This window comes from Aulostomus chinensis, chromosome 7, assembly GCF_037954235.1.
Source record: "Aulostomus chinensis isolate RoL2024-O1b breed Wild chromosome 7, RoL_Achi_v1.0, whole genome shotgun sequence".
In the NCBI taxonomy this organism is placed as follows: domain Eukaryota; kingdom Metazoa; phylum Chordata; class Actinopteri; order Syngnathiformes; family Aulostomidae; genus Aulostomus; species Aulostomus chinensis.
Window position 1 is genome coordinate 16,752,501 of NC_141326.1, and position 21,121 is coordinate 16,773,621.

The following is a 21,121-nucleotide window of genomic DNA, read 5'->3' on the forward strand; positions in this document are numbered from 1 at the left end:
ATATATATATATATATATAAAATATACTGCGTTACATGCTCAGATTGTGTAAATGGGTACTGGATATTCACAGATACAGATTTGCAGAGCAGATGTTCAAGTGCAGAGCCTGTTTCAAAAGTAGATAAACACATACATTATTAATACCCACTGTATTATTAAACATTTTTCATGTTTTCAAGTACTGTCATTGAATGAATGTTGAATGACTTGTAAAATAAGCTAAAAATAGTCCTCGCTTTATGAAATACATTGTGTAGATATGCTTGAAAATAAAAATCAGCTTGATCTTGATCTGCATCACCAGATAGTCTGTGCTTGTCCCCCTGTCATTAGGTGCCAGTGAGGAGGATCGGTTATCTGCGCTGGCAGGTGAGCACAGATTCCCCCGCAGTTCCTCCATGACTGACAGCCTCCGAGACCACTCACAGCCCCATCCCATTCCACCACCTCCACAAACAGCACCCCCTCCTCCTCCCTATTACCTAGACACTGGTCCTCCCCCAGCTTTCTGCCCGCCACCTCCCCCATCCAGGACCCACAGTCAGGGACACGAACCTGGGGGACGGTCCAGCTTCAAGCCCTCCTCCTTGGACCTGCCCTACGAGGCAGCTCAGCGGCAGGCCACACATATTGAAAGACAGAAAAAAGCCCGCTCCATGATCATCCTCCAGGACTCTTCGCATCTACCTGTTGAACCGACAGAAATTCCCCGTCCTTCTGCTGCCACTCCACCTGAGCGAATCAAAAGGAAGGGCCGGGTTATTGACAACCCCTACGCCAATGTGGGGCAATTTAGTATTGGACTATACACACCCACCAAGCCCCAGAGGAAAAAGAGCCCCCTGGTGAAACAACTACAGGTAGGTTACATTTGAGGGACGTCTGATGTTAAAACTAAAGAGACAAATACCTCCTGACATTGTCATACTTGGCTGATTTTCTGATCCTGTTACAGGTGGAGGATGCACAAGAAAAAGCTAGTTTGGCCTTAGCAGCTGCCCACTCCCGAGAGAGCTCGCCCTCAGGACGACACCCACACACCCATGGGCACACACACACCAGCCGTGCAGACTACTATCAGCAGCAGCTGATGGCTGAGCGAGAACGTATGCGTGCCCAAGGGGAAACATTGTTTCAGGGTAAAGGTCCCTTCGCTGCTGCAATTGCTGGAGCAGTGAAAGATCGTGAGCGTCGTCTAGAGGAACGGAGGAAATCCACTGTCTTCCTTTCTGTTGGAACTATGGAGGGGGCATCTTCTACCAGCCCTGAGGTCCCCTCTCTGACTCAGTCTCACTCCATTGATGAACGGATGCTGACCCGAGAGCTGGGTCAGCTGCCTCCTCCTGCCTTGGCCCTCGGCCCCTCACCTAGTGGGACCACCTTTATCCATCCACTCACAGGAAAGCCCCTGGACCCCAACTCACCACTGGCTCTTGCGCTGGCCGCAAGGGAGAGGGCACTGACCTCCCAGAGCCAGTCCCCAACTAGCAGCCCGGAGCCTAGGACTAAACAGGAGCGGGCAGGCCAGGGGGCAATATTCATTGACACTCAGACCAAAGAGTCGCCACATGGGGAAGGGGCACCCATTTCTCCTCCTTTTTCATCTAAAAGCGCCAAGGCAGCAGGGTATGGATCCTCTCCAGCGTCAGTATTAGTTCCTCAGCCCACCAAACCACAGTGGACCACATCGCCATCAGCTGTATCATTCCGACAGGAGATGGAGGCCAGAGTAGAAGAGAGGAAGGAGGAGAAAAGACTAGAGGATAAGAAAAGTATGTTGATCAGTATTATGGATACCTCGCAGCAGAAGACGGCAGGGCTGATCATGGTCCACGCTACCAGTAATGGCCAGGTTGTCGGGGTAGGTTCAGAACTAGAACAGGCACCTGCCCCAGCATCCAAAGAACCCAGTAAATCTCCAAGTCCACGGGCTAAATCCCCCAGTCCCACAGTCTCCCAGCCCCAGCTTCAGGCCCAACCTCAGCCTCAGCGTCCTGCCAGCCCAGCGCAAGAGAAGGGTCTGGCTCAGGGAAGCTCTGAGGAAGATGTGGATGCATATACAGTGACCCTGCCTCCTGCAATGTTGTCCTCCAGTGATGAAGAAACAAGAGAGGACCTACGTAAGATTGGAGTTGTTCCGCCACCAGACGAATTTGCTAATGGGCTGCTGGCACAGACACAGGGTATGCCAGTTTCCCCTACTAAACCTGCCCCCTCTCCCACCACCCCTACAACACCAACACCCCAAACTCCCTCAACTCCAACTACCCCAACTGTAACACCCACCCAGCCTCAGCCTCCCCTGCTCCCACCTCCACCCAGTGCAGCAGCTGTCTCAGGGAAGCCCTCTGACCCCTTGGAGCCCCCGCCAGTGGGCGAATCTGGCTCTGCGGCTGACTCAGGCGTGGAGGAGGCTGACACGCGCAGCTCCAGTGAGAGAGAGCGAGACCACCATCTTGAGACCACCAGCACTGTCTCCACGGTTTCCAGCATGTCCACATTGTCCTCAGAAAGTGGCGAGCCTGCTGACACACACACCACACACACTTCCTATGCCGATGGGCAGACTTTTGTGCTTGACAAGCCGCCAGTGCCTCCTAAGCCCCGACTCAAGTCCCAGATAGGAGGCAGTAAAGGCCCCGTTACCTTCAGGGACCCTCTGCTAAAGCAGAGTTCTGACAGTGAGCTGCTATCACAGCAACAGGCTGCTGCCCTGGCTGCTGCTGCGGCTGGAGGAGCCGGGCTGCCCTCAGGTGGTTCAGCCTCAGTGACTGGACTAGCCCCCACCAAGCCGCGCTACCTCTTCCAGCGGAGGTCCAAGCTGTGGGGGGACCCGGTGGAGCCCCGTGTGCCAGGAGTGGGGATAGGTATTGGAAGTTTGGGCAATCTTGGGGGGCTAGGACTTGGGCTGGGTGCAGATGAGGGAGCAAAACCATCTGTCATGGGGGAGCTCAGTTCCCGACTACAGCAGCTAAATAAAGACACGAGGTCATTGGGAGAGGAGCCACTGGGAGCATCGCTTGACCCTGGGCGAAAGTCACCTGTGGCAGGTGCCAGGTAAGAGAAAAACAACTTCCTTTGCTGCAAAACTCTATTCAACTCTCAGTGACAAATTATGATATTAAGAAAGAGTTTCAGTCACATCTGTTAACCGTCTGGAGGCAGAAACATGAGAGTCAGCAAGCCTCAGAGAGACGTGTCTCTTGACATTCTGTATTAGTTGAATTCCTCTCTCTTGTTTGTGGACACATTATATTACTCTTTGCTTACAACATTTTTTTATGTCTAGAGAGTACAATTCAGGGGAAGAGATACTGCAAACACAAAGCTTTCAACATATTTTAACCTGAAAACTGACACATCTGTTTAATTGTAGAGACAGCCGAGACGTTTTGAGATTCTCTCAAAGATAGAGACATGAGGATTCTCTTTAAGGCTGTGTTGTACTTCACATTGTAAAATATTTAGATGTATCACCATCTTAATCATCAGTGATGGTAAACGACTTATAGGTCAGCACTAACCAGCATTGTTAGCATTAGCTTCCCTGGCAGTGATACCATAGTTAATAGGTGATATCTGCGTGGTGTAACATTCGCAATGTGAAAGCAAGCATGAGGAAGAGAAAAGAGAAGACCTGCTGCTCACACGCTGACACCAGTGTTTTCACCAGGGTTGTTTACAGTGGTGTTTCTTGTCTATTATTTGAGACGGGGATGGGGAGAGAGGGTTACACCTTGCCTGAAAGTACATTGAAGTCCTTTATATCTCTGCAGATGTGAGGACACCGGAGACAGTAAACCTTAAGGTTATAGCCCCTAGGGTAAAGCAGCTTTTTTTTATATATATATATCTTTCCTAATAAACCCTTCAACTAATCCCACTGAAAGAGAATACCTCTTTTATACATTTTCTACCATGTATTTTCCTTTTTAATATTATTCATTACCTTGTTTGCATCATTTGATTCCTTCAATTGCAGATTTAAAAAAAAATTCCAATTAATAAGATAGATAACTAGGTAAGGGTTTTTTTTGGAAAAATGAGTGGTTTTGGAGAGTGTGGTACTGCAATTTATCTCAGAACTTGGGTATAATCTGCTACTTGTTTCCATAGTTACTGCTATACTCCTGTGTTGTGCGGAACATATGTGTGTTTGTGTGTACGTGCGTGCACGTTTTAGTAAGTTATCTACTGATGCAAACAAGGTAACAGGGCCTGAGGGTCCACACTTCCTGACAGCCTCTCATCTCACACACAGTCTCACTGTTGGGTTCTAACCTGTGGCCCTACAAGTCACTACCCTCCCAGTTTTTCCCTCAAGCTTTTCCCCAAAGCCTTTGTTCATAAAATATGTAGAGGGATGCATCCTTATATCTACTGCTTCTCGCAGCCATCACTGATATGGATCTGATAAGACAGGAAATGACTGTTTCCCCCTTATCGCTGCTTCCCATCCTGCAGTGTTATCAGTGATCAACTCAAAGATTTAAGGATGTATTTCCTGATCTATTTGAACATGACTGAATTAATGGTGTGTCATGTCCAAAGTCATGCGAAAATCATCCCCTCATGATCCTTGCATTGACTACTGGGGCAAGTCCTGAGCTTTTTACAGGCCTTTCGTTGTCACATGTGAGTAACTGTGGACTGAGCTTTCTCTTTTGATCAGCCCAGGCTTCGTTTTTGTTTTTTCCTCTGTTCGTCAGTAACCTGCCTCAGACAGCTCAGACAGGTTTTTATAGCATGGCTGATTGGGAATTCATCTGAAAGAACATGTAGACTGAACTTGTGCAATTATGTCTTCAGAACAAATTGGATTCCCTTTGGTAGTTTCACACAAGCCACAATACTGACATTTTAATATGCTGCACAGGTCGAAGGTGATTTGTTCACATAGTTCATCAATCTCGATCTTTGCATTGAACTCCCAAAGAGCTCATTAGTCTGAAGACAGGCCTCAAACGCAGTTGCAGCATTGTAGCCTTGCTCCTCTCTTCTCCTACTCCCTCATTTCTGTTAATGGAGGGTGGAAAACTCATTCCACGCATGTTCTACAAGAGATGTTCTTTCACCAATATGCTGCTGATTAAGAGCTGAATGACATGGAGTCCAAAATCACACTTAGCTTCAGGGGCTTTACAATCTGCCCGTGGTATGATGGCACCCTCTGTCCTTAGACGCTTGTTTCAAATGAGGAACAACTACCCAAAAACACCCTGATAGGAGAGAGAAAAACTGGAAGAAACCTCAGGGAGAAGAGGGATGGCACCTGCAGGATGGACGGACATGCAATAGTTGCCACAAGTCCAGAGCAGACTAAAAATATTCTCAAAATAAATCAAACTTAATGACCAAACAACCCCTGATATATATAAACTGTAAAATGTATGCGATGGATCCTGATGTTGATGCCACAAAGTGAGCCCTGAGATGGCTGTTAAAGGTTCTCATTAATGCCTACAAGAGAAGTTGACCCCCTTTGCTGTCAGTGAATCGTCTCACAGTTTTTCCATCCATATGTCTGATTGAATACATTTGTCTACAGGAAAAGAGCTGATCAAAATAGGGCTACGACTTACTCCATGCTTCACTGACATTGATACTTGGTAGTTTACAAATTCACTTGTTACTCATTGGTCTGTACTGCCCTGCATGTCGGATCAAATACTGTATATGATGGAACACACGGTTGTGATCAGGCTCAGCTAGAGCAATCATTCCTGAGCTTATGCAAGCAAAATCATATGCAGCATCTTCATTCTGACAGTTGATCGCCATCGGCTGTGACAGGAAAATGATCATGCACACCATTATTTCTCTCTGCATTTGTTTCTCCTCACTCACCGGAGCGCTCGGCATGTAACATAGGCTTTCCAGCGCTATTAATCCATCTCCATCACTCACCCCATCCACTTGTTTGAATCACATATGCTGCTGTTTTTTGTTTTTTGTTTTTTGTCTTGTTCACATGCAGTGTTTCACAGCTTTGGGTGGTTTAAAAATCTCTTTTTATTTCAGTTGTGCCTTTTACTTTTCTGTTTGTCTCAGTTCATGTAATTTGCATAACTTTGTTTTGTTTTTCAGTGATTGTGTTGAGGATGGCCATGGTCCCTGACTGTCTTGCTTATCGGCACTGTAGGTTTTTTTTTTTTAAAGCCATACTAGAACAGAAAAGAAGATGTCACGCGCATTCCTCTCATATACAGTGCACCTCATGCAAATATAAATGAGTTAACTTGTGAATTATTTGTGCATAATACATAGAGAAAAGTATGTTTGTCCAGCATAATTGTAACTTTTCATAGTCATCATTTAAGCTTGAAAGCAAAAGTGACCACCACAAAAGTCAAGGGACATGTGCCCGCCTTTTGCTGTCTGTTTGTTTGTTTTTCTTTGTGCAGTTTTTCGGTATGTGAATAGTGTGCTCATTTCTCTCTCATGTAGCCCACTAGTCAGACCTTTCAGTGCTGAAACCTACTCTGCTGTCATTGTCATGTTTACACACTAATAACACAAGCAGACACACGCACACACACGTATTCACAAACATGCACTCACACGTCATAGACTCACACTTGCACATTTATGCATGTCAAAGAGAGCAGAGTTGGCTGAAGCACACTTATATGTCTGGTTGGGAGGCTGCGTCTCATGGAGTGATGCTAACATTCTCTCCCATTGCTCTCTCTCTGCTCACCTTGCATGTTCCGCCCTGCTGCTCTGATCTGATTGGTCTAGAACTGACTGTGCGCCCAGGAGGGCAGGACGACTGTGTAAGTGCGCATGGAGCTCATCTCATGTCCGTCGGCTCCCTGTAGTCGGATCATTTGTTTTCCAGCCTATTGCGCTGCCTAGCTCACATTTTTTTCCATTAGCCCAAATCCCACCCACATGAAAAGTTAAAGAAAACACTTGTTTATTAGACACTTGCTAACATGCATGAAAGACACGCCATCGCACCAACACATTCTCCTGTCTGCTTCTCCCTGCTTGTACCCAGACAGACAGAACACTTCCACCTCTCTGACCATCATTTCCTTTATTAGATCTGAAGTATATTAACTGGCAATCAGCCCCTATCACAAATTGCTGCTCCTGTTATTTCTGAAGAGGATCAGTCAAACCTAAAAGAAATGACCTCTCTGACTTCTAAAGAATCAGCGAGTTTCACAAGTCTAGTGCAGATGTTCAGGTTGTGCTAGCTGCACAGTCGATGTTTTTTGGATTATGTGATTATGAAGATTCCTTTGATGAGCCAATGCTAATCTTTGAAAACACATGCTACTCTGCGTGCCTCCATAAATGCAGTAAAGATATATCATAAATATTAGGTGTTCTTGTCACCTCTGTTTTCATTTTGCACCATTTTATTTGTCGTTAAGAGGCATATTTTTCTTGAAAGATAATGACAGTAATTTGCAGCCAAAAGTATCAAAATCCAGAAGTGTAGATGAATGTGTGTGTGTGCATGTTTGTAATGTGTCAGAAGACTTTGTGCTTTGAGGAAGTACAGTTTAATCTGATTCGAAGCTTTTTGCAGGTCTCACTCAACACTTCACGTTCCTTAAGGGAGAGTAGCCTTTCATTAATGAGACAATACAGCCAAAAAGTGTGTTTTAGCTCTCAGGTACTCACAGATAGATGCCTTGATCTCATTAAGGTGTTTATTTCACAGCTGTATATTTTCTTTGTGACTCCAGAATGCAAAAAGAGCCAGCTACATATATTTAGCTAGAAGCTAACGGCATCCTACTATTAACAACTATAAACAACATGAAAACTTCCCGCCACGACTACTTGGGGCAACAATGAAGGAGCATGGACGAGTGCAAGCAAGTCGATTCAACTGAGTGCCCCAGCTGGTCGCGCTGGGCGCTACTGTGAACAAGTGATGAACAGGAAGAGTTATTGTTTGTTTTTAGATCAAATCAAATGTGTGAGCATTACTGAGCATACGCCTGGATACAGAAGATGTGGATTATGCACTTGAGACTTTATAAACTCACATTTTTTTGGGACAGTTTTGCTGTTGTTAGTCGTTTGTGGTAATGGAGTGCCATTAGCTTCAAGCCAGATGTACGTGGCTGGCTCTTTCTGTATTCTGCAGCCTCAAAGATGTGATGCAGCAGTGAAAAATGTCTCTGCGTGCTCAAGATACCTATTTCAGAGTACTTGGAAGGTAAAATATACTTTTTGGCTGAAGAGGCGCTTCAAATCAATTAGAGGAAAAAGACTTTCAGTAATGCTCAGATGAGCGTAGGACAGGTGCTACTGAATATGGGCTCTTAATCTTTGAGTAAATCTAAGTGGTTTGATGAGGAAAATATAGACCATCTTTCTCTCAAGACCTTTGCTGCTTCAGTCTCTAACAACCATTAACCTTAAGCTTATACTATGTTTTGAACAAGTGACAACACCTCAGATACGCAATGCAAAGCTCCGGTTTCCTCTTTTTCTCCTATACGATTTCTTCACCTTCATCTCCCCCTGCTGTTATTGCTGACACCCTCTTTGTTTCTGTGTCCTCCAGACTTTTCAGCAGCCTAGGTGAGCTCCACACCATTTCTCAGAGAAGTTATGGCACCACATTCACCATCCGCCCCGGTAGCCGCTACCCTGTCACCCGACGCACCCCAAGCCCAGGTTCAGGTTCACCTGATCGGGGCGACCCTCTTGGACGATTTTCAGGCTACGGCCTACCAACCTCACCAACTACACCACCACAAACCATTCTCAAATCCTCGAGCCTCAGTCTACCCCAGGAGCCCAAAGAGGTCCGCTTTGTAATGAGGAGCTCCAGCGCCCGCTCCCGCTCTCGCTCGCCATCTCCGTCACCTTCTCATTCCCCTGGGCTGGGGTCACCGCTCTTAGCCCTCAGACCTTTCCACCAGAAACCCCTCCACCTCTGGAACAAGTACGACGTGGGAGACTGGCTAGAGAGCATAAATCTTGGGGAGCACAGAGCAGGGTTTCAGGAGCATGAGATCGAGGGCTCTCATCTCCCAGCTCTAACCAAGGATGACTTTGCCGAGCTGGGAGTGACTCGAGTCGGACACCGCATGAACATTGAGCGAGCGCTAAAACAGCTGCTAGAGAGCTGACCCCTGCCCTGAGACACAGCAACAGATGGAGAGAAGGACGAGGACAGAACGATTCAGAGTCGATGACAAAAACAGAAAGAAAGCAACCACTCCTCTTTTACTTCAGCTGCTTTTTTATGTTTGGCATAACTTATGTTTATCTGTGGTCCTCAGCAACACTTTATCATTAACACCCTGCACTTGGCACTGCACTGACGAGGAGGAGTCACTACATTCAGCCCTCAGTGCCTGCCCACCTCCTTGCCTGGATCCAATTCGATCAGACCTAAAAAAACAAGTGGGCTCTGCTCTTTCTTGGCTGGGGAAAATGAGTTCCATTTAAAACATTTGATTTGTGAAAGCTTCAGTCATTCCCTCAGTACCAACCACACCTCCCACTACACCCTCCACTCCTCTCTACCTCTATCCCACCATCTATTAGGCCTCTAAAAGCCTGTCTTTTTTGCAGTTTGAGTAAAGGAGGAGGAGGAAGATTTTTTTTTTTTTTTTCCAAACAGAAAGCTCAGTTGCCTTTCAAAATATTTATACAGAGATCAACCATGATGAGCGCAGGACAAACGGATATGTGTCTTCTCTATATCTGCTGGTGTTTTTAAACCGAAGACTTCAGAGCCCAGAGGTGGAGCTCCACACAGTAAACCACAGGAGAAACCCCTCCGCCTTGGTACCCAGACTGTGCTATCTATTATATTTGGAGAATGTTTAACCAACACTCGTGGCTTTTTTCATAATCAAGTTTTTTGGTTTTCCAAAGCGAATATTATATATAGGTATTATATAATATATGTATCTAAATATAGCTTTCAGAAGAAAAGACAATGTTGCAAAGAGGACATGTATTAATCTAATCTGCAACTAAGTTTTTGGTTTTTAGTATAGAAGGCAGAGAGAAATCTATTCCAACAATAGTTTACTCATTTGAAAAAAAATAAAATATATATATATATATATATATATTTGAAAGAAAAAAAATATATAGATATGGAAATGAAATTTTTGTCATAGGTATAAAACTTTCCTTATGGTCACCCTTTCTTGAACCGTAGCATGACGAGTTGCATCATGTCTTGAACAAAGAGTTTGTTTTGTTTTTCGTTTTGTTTTTCTTACGGTCTTCCTTCATACTAAAGGGCATCCCGAAATGTGAGGCAGAGACCCCAGTTGACCCCCCCAACCCCCAACCCCCCCATCCCTACTGCCTAAACTACAGATCCCTCTGGGGCAGCTCTGTCTTTATCCAACAGCATCAGGACCACCAAAGGAGAGACAGGTAACGACAGGCCTGTTCATCACTCAGGGATGGAAGTTTAATGCCACAAGCATGACAAGCTGGATGTTGTTTTGATACTAAATTTGTACCCATGAGGATAATTCAAGAAATCAAAGTGGGCTAGTAAAATTTCCATCCCTGTCATCCATGATGCTTCTCACACCAGGCAGGTCTGGTACTGTGAGAGGAGGAAACACTGGGATGTTTCTCATCGCCGGTAGAGAAGAAAAGTGTTGAAAGGTGTCAGATTGCATCCCTGGTAACACCAAACAAAATCTGATCTAACAAGGGTTAAATAAGGAGCATCTGCCCCGGCGTCTGTAATGTGTCTGTAGTTTATCAGGCTCTGGGGATGGGAGAAAGCTTCTGGAAGGTCTTCAAGAAAATTCAGTATTTTACAACCTGGCAGCATCTTGCAAAGTTGCTGCTTATCTGTGTTTCTACAATTTACTTAGCGAGTAAAATATTATCATAAAAAGTGGCAGCAAAAACTGTGAACACGACCCAGGTTGTTAAAAAAAAAAAAAATCAATAGAAAATCTACAATTGTATTCTTGAGTAGCTGGCAGTGAGAAACAGTGAGTTTTATTCACACAACAAAAGAAGCGTATTGTCCACAGCTTTTTTTAAAAAACAAAAAAACTGACGGTCAGGTAATTTCTTTTACCACTAAAAACCTCCGGACATGAGCAGGATCCGATCATTATGCCACGACGAGACATCATCCTCTCTCTCTTTTTTTTTTTTTTTTTTTTTTTGCCAGCCGTTTGTAGAAGCACGGGCGGTGACGTGAGCGTATCTGGGTTGTAAGAATAGCACTCACTGCCTCACTGTGACCTCACGGATTATTTTACTTCTGACTTAAATGTTACGTGCTCAGACTCATTTTGGACTTTTTTGTGTTTGTTCTTTCTTTGTTGATTTGTGTTACCCTCGGACACTGTGGGTAGATTTTGTAGCGTGTGGAACATGATACATGAATCTTTCACTCATTTGAATTTTAGAGTGACAAAAAAAAAAGATATATCCTGTCCATTCTAAACATACTTACACTTGTAAAAAAAAAAAAAAAAAAAAAGAACAAATGACAAATATTTGTTTTTTTTTTAAATCACAAGCAATGTATATATGATAGATTTCATATAAATTTTTGAAAAACAAAAAGTATATAGATCTATATATGAATGTTTGGCATATATGCATAGTTAACCACCTGTGGAAAAGGTGAGCAGATTTTATTCTTTCTATGAACTCTTAAACTTTTGAACTCTGAACTATGAACTAGGGGATGATTTGCACAAAACAAGGTGACAAGGTGCTAACATAAAAGCCACCCATCATCCAAGCGCATGCGTGCATCTGGAGTCCCTGAATCTCTCTGTGTGGTTGTTCCTCCTCACAATGTGTGGGCAGTGTGTGTGTGCGTGTGTGCGTGCGTGCGTGCGTGCGTGGTTGTATGTCGGTTTCCTCGTCGTGTGTATTTGTTTAAGAGAGAGACCATGAGAATGAACGTGTGAGAGTGTGATTGTTAGAGTTTACATCTTATTTTAGTCACTATAGCCTTACTGTATTACCATCAGAGATTCCCGGCAGTGGCTGTGTCACACTCACTCACACTCACACACACACACACACACACACACACACACACACACACACCCCTCCAATCCCACATTGAACATCTTGATTCTGCAGTCTTACTTTGTACTGAGTGGTTTTGCTCTGCCCGAAGGGGGAGACACAGACAGAGATTACCCCGGGTTATTAAAAACATTGTCACATTTTCAATCACAACTCACCTTGTTTCTGTGTAGGTGCAGCTTATACAGTGTCACTGTTTTTTCTACACTCATTCCCAGATGGCATTTGCGCTCCACTGCACTTCTTAACCCTCCACTCTTTCTGGCCGCACTCCTTTTTCCTTTTTCAGACCTTCAGTTTCTGAGTTTTGGATATGCTGTATAAGTTGATCCTCTGAGGAACAAACAACACAAAGGAAAAATGTGCCAAAAAATAACTGTATATTTGTCTTTACTTTTAGGACTATCCTAGTTGCAGCATTTTGAGCTGTTAGACTCAATAATATGGTGCCATCTCCTGAAAATCTTGAGAACCAGACATTTGATAGATCCTTCGGTATTTCCTACGGGTGGAAATACACTCATTATTTAGTACAGAAGCAGGCTATACATATATATGTGTATGTGTATATATATATAGATATATATAGCCTGTGTATATCTACCTGTGAGCTTTGCATTAACATTTCTATTTACATTTTTAGACAAAGTATCACACTTGCTTGATTTTACTGTGGTGAAGTTTATGATCCAGCTTGGCTTATTGTTCCTATATAAATTCCAATGAGCGATGGAACACTTGAGAGGTTGAGCGTGTGTGCAGTCTGGATTCACGCAGGCTGTAGTGATTACCAGACACCAGGATTGTTGTGCAAGTTTACCACAAGAAAAAAACAAAACAAAAAAAAAAAAACACCAAGATGCAAAGTGATGCTAGAGAAACTTCACACATCATTTGGTCAAATATAAGTTCAGTGAAGGGTTATCTTTGTCTTCTAATCAACAAAGCACAATCTACATAGTGTAGGGGAAGGGTGGGTGGGGAGGGGAGGGAGGGAGGAGGGGGAGAGGGGGTTAGTGTGACCTTTTTAAAAATCCATTGGGGTCTGGTCACCCACTGGAGCCACTGATCTTATCATCAAAAGGGTTTTTTTTTTTTCTTTCGTTGTTGGTTTTCTCCTTGTTTGCACTGTGAAGTTTAGAACGGTGGATGTATCACTGCAACGCCTCAGCCTTGTCTCACAGGTCAACTTCCCCCTTCTCATATCTCTCTGATGACCAAATTAATCATCTCCTCTCCCTCCCCCCCGTCACTTTTGGATCCTCAGATTAAATAATCCGCGACAATTTAATTTATAATAACCAGAAACTACTCTGCATTCCTCATCCAGACAGAGGAAGGGTGATAGTCAAAGATTGAGGCAAGATCTGAGATGTTGCCCAGGATATCTCCACCACAGAGATATATGTTTGTTATATTATGTAATAAATTTATAATTAAATCATAAACACATCAAAATATTGTCGCTGCTAATTCAGTGTGTAATGATTCCTGGGATTTATTCAACCACACAAGACAAGTCGTCACAAACAAAATAGAGCAGAAACTTTCTTTTTATGCACTGCAATAAGATTTATATCTACTGAATGATGTGTGAGATGGAAGCTCTCTGTTCTGTGCTCTGCAGTATTAAAAACAAACTCGTGCAGTATTTTACTGGTGACGTCTCACAGAATGCTGATGTCAAGTTGACTACTTCATGCTCTCGTGTCCACTGCTGCATCTCAGCAACTTGGAGGGGAGGAGGAGGAGGAGGGGAGAAAAAATAGACATCACAATTTTGGTTACATGGTACATTAAGTTTTCATTTAAAGGGTGCTGAAAAACAGATTTTACATCATAAAATTTATGCAAAACAAAGCAGCCAACAAATGCATTGCACACAACAGTACGCACACGTTGAGAAGAACAGCAGCAGAGAGTAATCACATGTTCTCTCTGCTCTGTGAGAGGTTTCACATTCTTATCACATGACACAAAGTGATGGGTTTTCTCCTTTAAGTCAAACATTTGTCTCATTATTCAAAGTAGGAATTACAATTGTAAAACAGCAACTAAATAAACCTGGTAGACACGGTCACTCCTGAATACCCCGCCAGGTTTATTTCCCTGCCGATGTCTCTGCACAGATGGAGGGCAGTGAGCCGGTTCTGCATCGGTGGAGCACAAACCAAACCAGTGATATACAATCATACCGCCATAAATTACACAAGAAAACATCAGTTACGCTTCAGTTTGAGGTCTCTGGCAGCAGAGGTCACGTCCTTATCACCATGATGTGAATCTATCCGCAGCATCGACCCCCAAGAGGAAGATACATTCTACATGAGATGACTTGGGTGAGCGGTTGGGAGATTACTGTCAAGCCAACTCGGGGCTCTCCGCCTTCAATCCGTCCTCATCTGCATCCGAATTCTCTCCTTTCTTCTCCAGGTCGAAGTTCTACGAGATGAATGCGACAATTAGTCAATTATTGTTTGCATTTCCCACATGAATAAAATATTTTTTTGAAAAAAATTCCCAGTGCAGTTCTTGGAGAAGGAATACTCCTAATTATGCAGGACTGACTAACACTGATTGATGTGATGGATGCATATTCACTCTTAGGGATGTATAAACCTGCACCTTTGAGCCAAATGTGTTGAAATATTCAGAATTGTACCTCTAATTCTTGCATCACTTCATCCATGAAGTCACTGGGATTCTGCTTGTAGTCCACTGCTCTCTTGATCATATCTCGAAACATCTGATGGGGAAATTACAAACGTTCAAGGCCAGTTGAAGCAGTCGGGACTATTTAAGAAGATGAATCACAGGCTGGCTGAATTTATTTGATGGTTATGTGTTTTTAAGACATCTCTCATGATATACAGTTAACTAAACAATCTCCAACCTACAGGAAAGTCAAAGCTCAAACCTTTACAACATTTGTCCCATCAGCCGCTGATACAAAGTAGAACGGAAGTCCTTGCTTCTTTCCAAAGTTAAAACTTCTCTGTGTCACTTTTAAATCAGCTGCAAACACGAAAACAAAAAAAAAAGTGACCCTCAGCACCGTGTGAGAAATTAAGCTCAACCCAAAATGTCCTCCAGAGTGACTTTTTTGCATGGGTAGAGCTTTTTTTTTAAATGTAAAAAATATGTCAGGTGCAATATCACCATGTCAGATTAGAACAGAGTCAAGCAAAAAAAAAAAAAGAAAAGAAATCTCAATGTCTTCCATGTCTACAAGCCAAAGGAGGCCATCAGAGGTCCTGCATTCAATCACTGCAGCTGTAACTTCCAGACTCACCATCAATTTTGTTGGCCACCACACAACAGGGGATCTCTGGTCTGTACTCCCTCAGCTCTTTATACCAGTTGGCCAGATTCTTATATGTGATCTTCCTTTGAACGTCAAAAACCTTCAGATGAAAAACATCGAAGAAAACCAAACAGTTCAATCTGCTGCTTTCACATGTCCAGTTCAGCTGTGACAGTCCTCTTGTCCACATGGAGCAACAATCAACCCTTCTACTCCAAAAGAAGCAGCAAATTCTTCTCGTGTCAAAGCAGCAACAGCAGCATTTATCAATACAGAGAAAATAAGACAGCAAACTTAATAAAATAAATGCTATAAAAGGTAAATACATGCATTCCTCTGGTTAAAGGTGTACTTTGGGACAGTAATTATCAGGATTAATCAAGCTGCACAATACAGGTTTTAGACATTTACGTGGCAGAAGTAATACATTTAATGTATATTATTCCATAACGAGTTCATTGATTATTCCAATGTAAATAGTTTGCCTTACCATGATGCATGCATGTGCTTTGTGGTAGTAGGATGGATGCATGCTCTGAAACCTCTCCTGTCCCGCAGTGTCCCAGAAATCTGGGGACAACAAGCAACCTGAAATCTGTTTTTTTTTTGTTTTAACTAATGAAGTCATCCTGTGTGGTGATGGGACAGAGTGACAGGAATACCTACCAACTGCTACAGTCTTGTTTCCCACAGAGGCTGTGTGTTTGTAGAGAGTTAAAGCATAAGTTGACAACTGCTGCGGACGACTAGACAAGGCTTTAAGGAACTTAATCAAATAAGATAAAAACATCCAGTTTGGCTGAAGGCCATGCCAGCTTTGACCTTAAGCTGCATGATCATGTGCACACTGACTGTAAGGATTCCACTGCGATGATGTGAATGGTAAAAATACTTGATATACATTTCTAAAACTATTAAAGGATACTACTCGTCCATGAGAAACCTCTCCATCAGCCTGTATTAAAAAGAAGGCGACAAGAAAGTGATGATTGACACACAAAGGAGAGAGAAAATCAATCTGTTTCCATCTCATCTGATGCTCACTTCGATTTCCCCACAGCACTGTCTCCCAGACAGATGATCTTCACCTGTTCGTCTGCATCGTACTTCTTTTGGTCCAGCTCAGGGATGCTGCCAGCATCACCAGCCATTTCCTCTCTTATTTATTTATTATCTCTTCCGTCCACCTTTATTATATGAGTATATTTATTTAATATATTTGTCGGGCTGATTTACCCAATGCCGCGGGAATTAGGTTAATTACATGAACGACGAGTAGACGAGTTTGCTAGCTTGTCGATTAGCTGAGGTTTACATAGTGGGGTTAGTTCAGCGGCTCGGCACCGCCCCGACCACTTGTACGTTGATATTTAAATCGACAACCGATTCAATATAACACCGAGAATATCGGAAACATTGCTACTAGTAAATGTTCAATCATTATAATTGCCGTATGAGAGTTACATTGCTGCCGTCCTAACGAACAACCCTGCGACAATGACTGCTAAGTCAGCTAGCACGTTTAGCAGAGTTAGCCTGGTTAGCATTAGAAAGTAACAAGTAGCAGCTCAGATTTCCCCGCCGTACCGTGGGTCTACTGCTCCACTCTATGACAACGAAAAACTAAATTATTGTCTTTACCAATGAGGTAAAAGTTTGTAGATGCTGCATGATGTCCCCGACTGCTTTCGTTTCTATGCAACGGGGACGCCCGAAGGCCCTCCTAATCACGGATTTAGCTGTCCTTTCAAGTGCCTGTCTTCTTTGGTTTTCTTCACTTGGGTTTTAAGACTGTTGCCTTCCACGTATGTTGTAATACCGGCACAAAATTTATTTCAACATATACACCGTGATAACTATTTACTGTTTCCACCCCAAATTAAACCCTTTACTCAATGTGTTGTCCAGATGGTCTCCAGTCATGTCCTTTACATCTAAGACTATTGCATCAAGCACTATATTAATTTTTTTCTGGGTGCACCTTTATTACATAAGCAAAATTTGATCTCCATTTCAATAAAAGTCAAAAACTTTCTCTTGTGCACACAAGTACATTTTTATCTTATCATTCCATTTCCTTCCTCTCTGCCTTTCTACTGCCACATTTCCATTCTTCTATTATCCTCTACCTCTGAATTATCATTGTATTATTTTATTCCCCTTGCCTTTCCTTCACTCTGTATGGATAGTTTACCAACCGTGTATGATGGTTTCATTTGGCTTCTGCTCCTGTGTGTCCATCCAAAGTGCTTGATTTGCTTAACTTTGCAGAGTGTATAACTTACTGAGTTTCCCATATTTATACGTCAGGGTTTGGGTTTTACAGGCTAGCAAACTGTTTACATGTAAAGCCTTTTTTATTTTCTCCAGTGTAAATCATCATCATCAGATTCTAAAACTCAGCACTGCACCTCCTCACGTCACCAACCATGTGTTGCAGCAACCATTGTTAGAGAGACTGAGCCATGGGATTGTGTGACATCACGAAACCAGACAATTTCTGAAGTCGTGCGCTGTCCGAATTCTGTCTCTCGTTCCGTAATCTTTAATCACCACATACATACAGATCACGTTGAAGCTATCCAGAATCCTGCTTGTCATCAAGTGTGTAATTTCAGCGGTTTGGTCATCTCAGATTCCAGAAATTTTAAATCATGAATGAAATTTATTCATCCACATCAACAAGGAGGGGTGCAAGGTATTGCGAGTGACGCACTCCAAAGGTGAAGCTTGGAGCTTTTCGTTTGGTTGTCACCTATGGAAACAAATGTCAGTGAATGAGTAAAGCAAAAAGTTGGGGCCTTTTTTGAGGATTCAAAGAGACACTCTTCTAAATTCAGATCATGATTCCTTACCAGGTCAGGTTTGTATGTTGCAGGTCCTGGTTTCTTTGTAGTATCATCGGGTTGGAAGTTGCGTCCTGTTATACTAAACTGGGGAGGTTTAGGACAGTAAATATTAGGCTCCACAGCATTGTAGGCTGCAGGGCCTGGAGTCTGAGGGGAACAAAGACAGCCATGGTCAAGCACAAGAGTAAAGCTGTTGGACATAGTCTTGAGATCATTTCCTGAGTTGTTAATTTGTTTGTGTAAGAGTCTCTACCTTCTTCAGGTCCTCATAGAAGCTCCCTGTTTTAAGACGCCCACCCAGAGAGTGAGCAGGGGCTGAGGGAATGGCCACAGTGTTTCGCCCCAACATTTCAGGCAGCGTATAGGCAGCTGGACCTGCAGTTAGAAAGGTGACAGGTGGAATTAGTGCTTGCACCATGACACCATAATCCAAATTAAGTTGATGGCAGACTTGGATGTTTTACCTGGTGAATGCCTTTTGTTGCATTGTTTGGTTCTTCCAAATAAAGAATAAGCAGGAGCAGATCGTGTAACAGACCTTCCTGAATGTTCTGGGCGATAGTGACCTGAAAAGAAAATTCACTAACTGCACTGCTGCTGCAGGTGAAATGAAATGACACCAGTCTGGAACATGCCGAAAACTCTTTTTACTGGGTAGCTTTCCTGACCTGGTCCAGGGGTCTGGAATGGCCGTGGCTCTTTTGTGCGATAATGGAGTGAAAATGCAGGTGTGCCATTTCTACCAGTACGGGTGATGTTGGAGGGGACAAGGTACTTGGGTCCAGGTGAAAAGTCAGACCTGACCTTGTTATGGCGTTTTCCAAAACTGAACCTTGGTGCTTGATTTTTGGTTGAATCGTGGATAATACTACCTGAATCAAGAAAACAGGGACAGCAGATGTCAATGATGACGATAAGAATTGTAGTGACAAATAAAAATGCTCAGTGATGTAATTTTATGTGTACCTATTAGTGCAGGTGGGGCATACTTGGGCCCCGGGCTGCCATAGATGGCAGCTATGGGCCCTCTTGGTTTGTGTGGCCTCCAGGTCCCAACCCATGATTCTTCAGATCTTGACATTATCTTGAGTGAAACAGATAAATAGTTTATATCCAAACAAATCAAAAGTGTGAAATTTGGAGAACATCTAAATAGAGTGAGACAAGTTAAAATAGTTTTTTGTTCTATTGTGAAATATATAATTTAGGGGAGCAACACGCTCAGTCTTCACAGTAACCCGTCACAGAGTTCTAAAGATGTTTCAGATTTTTCTGATAATACTGAGATGGATCTTTTTTATCGAACCTGCTTGAGAGTACATCAAACTGTAAAACATGCAACTTCCGGTTGCCTCCAGGTGGCGTTTTGACAAATCTCCCCACAGTTTGAATGGATTATTTACTGGCCAATGCAAACTCCCTTTACTCAGCCATATTAAACACCCTGGGTTCAAATTCTATTTCCTGAGTGGCTTTTTTGGACATATCTTCGTCTCCTAAATATTGACAATTTTTGCGGTTGTAAAATTCAAACTTCAACAGTATTTTGAGTCTTTTAACATGATGGTTGGATAAAATTTTCAGTCGAAAAACACCAAAACAAAAATAATGCTATTAAAAAAAATCAAGACAAAACTGTATTTAGAGCATCTTAAGTGTTGTGTTGAATTGAATACTAACTGAAGCTCTCTTGTCTCTGGTCGATTATTTCCTACATCTGTCATGTTAACAATTCTAGTTGCAAACAAAAGTAACACAAACAAAAGGCTAGTGGCAAAAAAAACATGCATTGCCACTGTTCCATGTTAAAGTGATTTAACCTCAGTGAGATAGCAACCATCTGCCTGCTAATAATCCATATGAAAACAGAACTAACCAAAGCAGTGAATACACAATCAACAAAATATCTCCCTGCCAAAACGTACTAAATCACTGACTTTTCAGTCCAACAAAATCAAGAAAGGATCTTACCTGAGGGAAATCCTAATCCCGGTCCAGGAGCTGCTCTACGTCAGGTTTATCCCAGAGAACTCAGCATGTGCATTGAACCCAGACACACAGACTGTTTGCCACCTTCACTATGACAACATTGCCATAGAGATTACTCTTTGACAGGGTTGAGTATGAATGTGAGCAATGCAGGGTAGGTAAAGGTATTCAGAGTGTAAATCTTCAAAAGCACGTTATGCAGATGGTGTAAATGTTTTATTAGGTATGAGTGCAGGACCCATTGTTTTAGAGGCATGTGGTGCCATCACCACAACATCGGAACTCTTTTTTTCTGTCTTTATCGCCCTTCATCTAATGTCAGAATTAAGTCAGGGATCCCTCGCATTTTAGATCACGGTGACCTCACAGAACATTGAAAGGGTGACAGCACAAAACATTGCCATGGTGACATCACCAAACATTGCCATGGGGATATCACAAAACAGCCTGACAGTGTTGAATAATGAGGATATAGGGCCAGTGGATGGCCGATCTCAAACGGTAAAGACAAGACACTCCTTGCGTGAACTGAAGTGGTAATTTTCTCCGAGAATAAGGAGAAGGTTCAGCAGCAGCGGCTGTCAGCTGATCACAATAAACCCCAGACATCCCTAACATCTATTGTGTGTTTCTTGTAACAGTTAAATCTTTACAGGTCTGGGTGATAGCCAGTTAGAAGAGGTACACAATAGATGTCAGGAACACAGAGTTACAATTGCCATCAGGCATTACTTCCTGTCTGTAAGACCAAATTTAGGGCCTAGAAAGCACTCCCTCGTTTAAAATGTTTCATGGATGAGTTCCAAATTGTTCTTACAACAGTTCTACTGGCGAATTTATTTGTTTGTTTGTTTGTTTGTTTTTAATCTGCATCTTTTTATTTTGTTTTGATAATTTATATCAAGTGAAAGAGGCAGATGAGAAGAAAAAGTACATGTCAATAACACCAGCTCTGCCTTTC

The 21,121-nt window shown here is 42.9% G+C and overlaps 3 protein-coding genes across 10 annotated transcripts in view; 1 reads left to right on the plus strand and 2 right to left on the minus strand.

The window, feature by feature from the left end:
* The window catches only part of shank3a (SH3 and multiple ankyrin repeat domains 3a), a 141,492-nt gene extending 128,511 nt beyond the window's left edge, over window positions 1-12,981 (plus strand). For 3 of the 7 annotated variants that reach the window (XM_086208806.1, XM_086208807.1, XM_086208808.1), the window contains 3 exons: window positions 337-863; window positions 959-3,060; window positions 8,537-12,981. In XM_086208806.1, the coding sequence (XP_086064932.1) occupies window positions 337-863; window positions 959-3,060; window positions 8,537-9,107 (3,200 nt within the window). In that variant the 3' untranslated portion in view covers window positions 9,108-12,981. The other 4 variants (XR_015117051.1, XR_015117052.1, XR_015117053.1 and 1 more) reach the window with 4 other exon arrangements.
* A 497-nt stretch (window positions 12,982-13,478) lies between these two features.
* On the minus strand, window positions 13,479-17,037 carry rabl2 (RAB, member of RAS oncogene family-like 2). The gene is made up of 8 exons (XM_086208816.1): window positions 16,367-17,037; window positions 16,248-16,277; window positions 15,989-16,068; window positions 15,813-15,892; window positions 15,311-15,422; window positions 14,936-15,033; window positions 14,681-14,764; window positions 13,479-14,460 (listed from the first exon to the last, which is right to left on the minus strand). Exons 1-8 carry the CDS (start codon window positions 16,471-16,473, stop codon window positions 14,380-14,382), a joined length of 672 nt encoding a protein of 223 aa, XP_086064942.1. The 5' UTR covers window positions 16,474-17,037; the 3' UTR covers window positions 13,479-14,379.
* A 199-nt stretch (window positions 17,038-17,236) lies between these two features.
* cimap1b (ciliary microtubule associated protein 1B) lies at window positions 17,237-21,060 on the minus strand. 2 transcript variants are annotated; one of them, XM_086208815.1, is made up of 7 exons: window positions 20,143-21,060; window positions 19,138-19,255; window positions 18,840-19,043; window positions 18,636-18,737; window positions 18,425-18,546; window positions 18,178-18,318; window positions 17,237-18,077 (listed from the first exon to the last, which is right to left on the minus strand). In XM_086208815.1, the coding sequence occupies exons 2-7, from the start codon at window positions 19,250-19,252 to the stop codon at window positions 17,988-17,990; spliced, it is 774 nt and encodes a 257-aa protein (XP_086064941.1). In that variant the 5' UTR covers window positions 19,253-19,255; window positions 20,143-21,060; the 3' UTR covers window positions 17,237-17,987. The 2 variants fall into 2 exon arrangements, with proteins under 2 accessions (XP_086064941.1, XP_086064940.1); XM_086208814.1 differs by having other exon boundaries at window positions 19,138-21,060.
* Window positions 21,061-21,121: the final 61 nt, after the last annotated feature.

Excerpts from the sequence above, each read along its gene's own strand:
- rabl2 (XM_086208816.1), bottom strand. The coding sequence starts at position 16,473 with ATGGCTGGTGATGCTGGCAGCATCCCTGAGCTGGACCAAAAGAAGTAC. Across the intron at positions 16,278-16,366 it reads AGTGCTGTGGGGAAATCGAA|GCTGATGGAGAGGTTTCTCA; the intron begins GTGAGCATCAGA and ends TTTTTAATACAG. Across the intron at positions 15,893-15,988 it reads AAACAAGACTGTAGCAGTTG|ATTTCTGGGACACTGCGGGA; the intron begins GTAGGTATTCCT and ends TGTTGTCCCCAG.
- cimap1b (XM_086208815.1), bottom strand. The coding sequence starts at position 19,252 with ATGTCAAGATCTGAAGAATCATGGGTTGGGACCTGGAGGCCACACAAA. Across the intron at positions 18,547-18,635 it reads CAACAAAAGGCATTCACCAG|GTCCAGCTGCCTATACGCTG; the intron begins GTAAAACATCCA and ends TTCTAACTGCAG. Across the intron at positions 18,319-18,424 it reads TCTATGAGGACCTGAAGAAG|ACTCCAGGCCCTGCAGCCTA; the intron begins GTAGAGACTCTT and ends TGTTCCCCTCAG.